The sequence below is a fragment of the Telmatherina bonti genome, assembly GCF_933228915.1.
Source record: "Telmatherina bonti genome assembly, chromosome: 6".
NCBI classification, from domain to species: domain Eukaryota; kingdom Metazoa; phylum Chordata; class Actinopteri; order Atheriniformes; family Telmatherinidae; genus Telmatherina; species Telmatherina bonti.
The window spans coordinates 30,922,191-30,925,127 of record NC_136624.1 but is presented as its reverse complement, the minus strand read 5'-3'; the positions used below and the strand labels follow the sequence as shown (position 1 = coordinate 30,925,127).

The window sequence follows — 2,937 nt, the reverse complement described above, 5'->3', positions numbered from 1 at the left end:
TTACATGGTAAAGTTGCAATGGCAGCACATAACATTCTGACAAACTGATTAATCTCTTGTGTTTCATTAACATGCACCCTCAGTCCCCATGAGGTGTAAAACATCATGATGCTTTGCAATATATCAAACTTTTTTCTTTTTTTATTTTTTTGCTGTGGTGTTACATGCAAGATCATTTTCCTTCACAGGCTCCTAAGAAACTTAGGTAACTGCACGTAAACGGGAAACATACAACTTATTCTTATGGCTGTGTACTCAATGTGTTAATGTTGGCTGCATTATTGCAAGTTTAAACTAATTTATATTTGCTGTACATTCATCCGACGGGAAGACTTTGTGACCGGCTGTTGCAGCTACTTCAGATGCAGGATTTTGAAAGAGAGACTGACTCCATGGCTGAACATAAAAACGCAAAACTTGTAGCGATGTCATCTGTTCAGATTGCCCTTTACATCATTCTGGTGATCCTGGGCATTTTTGGTAATGCCATTGTGATTGGGGTCATTGGGAAGAGTGTGATCACAGACCGGACTGGAGGACATAACTCGGACATCATAATTATTAATATGGCTCTATCGAACTTGATGGTGTCTCTGACGAGGAACCTACTGCTTATTATCTCAGACTTGGGCTTACAGGTAAGTTGTATTTGAAATTACACACTTTGGTTTGTGTTCTGCTCCCAATGCCATGTCAATGATTCTGTTCAAACAAAGATCATTTTGTGTGCATGACAATACATAAGTAATATGTGCAAAAGAAATAAATTAAACAGTTGTACCTGAACTGGAGGTTTTTGTCTGCCTTGACAACCATGTTTTCTTTCCAGCTGTACTCATCTAAAGGCTGGTGTCAGTTCCTCATGGGAATCTGGGTGTGGCTGCGATCGGTCAACGTGTGGTCAACACTCTTCCTCAGTGCATTCCATCTGCAGACTCTGAGGCGCGTGGCTCCTACTGTTGGGATTATTCAAGCCTCTCGCAGCATCCCAACCACACTGCTGCTGAGTTTGGGCTTCATCTGGTTAATCAACCTTCTCTACTCCACTCCTGCTTTTATCTTTTCCATGAATGGAAACGTAAATTCTACAGAGGTGAAAACAACAATGGGACACATTAGCTTTAACTAAACTATATTAACCAAATTGTAATTCCAAATTGTAATTCATTCTATATATTAAATTATTAAAACTGTATATTTTAAAAAATATACCAATATATACCTCTACTTTTGGTGGTATGTATCAAAAACATGGTATCTTAAATGCACAAAAAGCTATATCTATTTCTATTCCTATGTCTATACCTGTATGTATATATTTATGTGTATGTATGTATATATTTATGTGCATATATTGTTATTCTCAGATATGCAATTGGTTGAAATAATTAAAAAATAAGTCGATTTTCAGTGGTTTGTTGTCAAGTCCTGCACAACCCTCCCAATGACCCACTAATGTGAGTCAGGTGTGTTGCAGTAAGGAAACGTGTAAAAAAAAAAAAAAAAAAAAAGCAGGACAGTAACCATCAAAGACTGGAGTTATTGATCTCTGCTCCACACCATGAAAAATGGTTGGTGAGGTCATCTTGTATTCACTGGTAACAGTGATCTGGTCTTTTGGAGAAAAATCACACAAACTGCAAGTTGATTCTGCTACAAACTCATGAAAAGAGTGTTTTCATGTGTGGACTAGCTCTTCTGGATTTGTCACTTAAAAGCAGCGTAGTATAGTTAGAAAAAATGTAGCTGTATGTCAAAAAGGTTTTCCTTTCTTCGGATTAATCCCTCTACATTGACTACACTTATCCTTTTTCTCTTTTTTTAGACCTTGATGCTGGTAAGCGGTACAACGCGCCCCCTGCTGGGCTGCATTTGGAACTTTCCTTCCATCTACAATGGCCTGGCTTATGCCACCACATCCATGGTGTTACATGAAATATTTCCGATCATCCTGATGGCAATTACCAACCTGGGTTCCCTGTACAGACTTTACAACCACGGTAGAGTCCGGAGTTCAGTGCAAGATGCACCTGTTACAAAACGAATACCAGCTGAGAAGCGAGCTGCCAAGGTGAGAAACAGACAGGATCTCTGTTTGGAAGGCACTCAATTTGTGTTATTTGACAACAAAGAAACAGTTGTAATTAGTAATAATCAGTAGACAATTTCAACTAGGGTCATCTATGGCTCACAACTACTTTGTTTAATATTTACTGTATCTTTTCTTTATTCTTTTCAGTAAGAGAATGTCTTTCCCTTGTGTGATTTTCCAGGTGATTCTCACTCTCATCATGCTCTTTATCATATCTTGGGGAACCAGCATTATCTCTGTAAACTATTTCAACTACAACAAGGACTCATCAGCTGAATTTCTTCTGATCATCTCTAGATTTGCAAATATTCTCTTCATCGCCATGTCACCTCTTGTTCTGGCAGCTGGACATCGGCGGCTCCGTTCCTGTGTTAAGTCTTTCCTCACACACTAACAAAGCTTTCTGAATGACATCCTGAAGAAGCCCTTTGGGCTGCAGTAAAGACAATGGAGAGACATTATAAGCGTCATCTTTAATGTTAATACTGTTAATACTGATTCAACTAATTTTCAAGTAGTCTATGTTTCTCCAAAGATTGAACTGATCCGGAAATCGAGCTGACATTTAAAGAACATTTACATGATGTCATGGAGTAGCAGAAACTTCTCTAAATTTGGAGACTTAAACCTGGACTTTGGCTTGCACTGTGCTCTTTACACAACATTGTGTCATTCAGGTGTGGCCAACTCCGGCCAATTAAAAGCTGTGGTTCTGCCAGCGTTAGGCGTTTCACTGCTACAACACACCTGACACACATCAGACTTAATTAGCAGACTTGTGCAGAGCTTGACATCAAGCACTGCTCAAATCTGCTAATTTCCCACTGATTTGAGTCAGGTGTGTC

General features: G+C 39.0%; 1 protein-coding gene across 1 annotated transcript; it reads left to right on the top strand.

Moving 5' to 3' along the window:
• Positions 1-425: 425 nt before the first annotated feature.
• LOC306757144 (olfactory receptor class A-like protein 4) lies at positions 426-2,486 on the top strand (the record flags this gene model as incomplete). The annotated part of the gene is made up of 4 exons (XM_079242108.1): positions 426-638; positions 830-1,093; positions 1,826-2,071; positions 2,274-2,486. 4 exons carry the CDS (start codon positions 426-428, stop codon positions 2,484-2,486), a joined length of 936 nt encoding a protein of 311 aa, XP_079098234.1.
• Between the last annotated feature and the right edge of the window lie 451 nt (positions 2,487-2,937).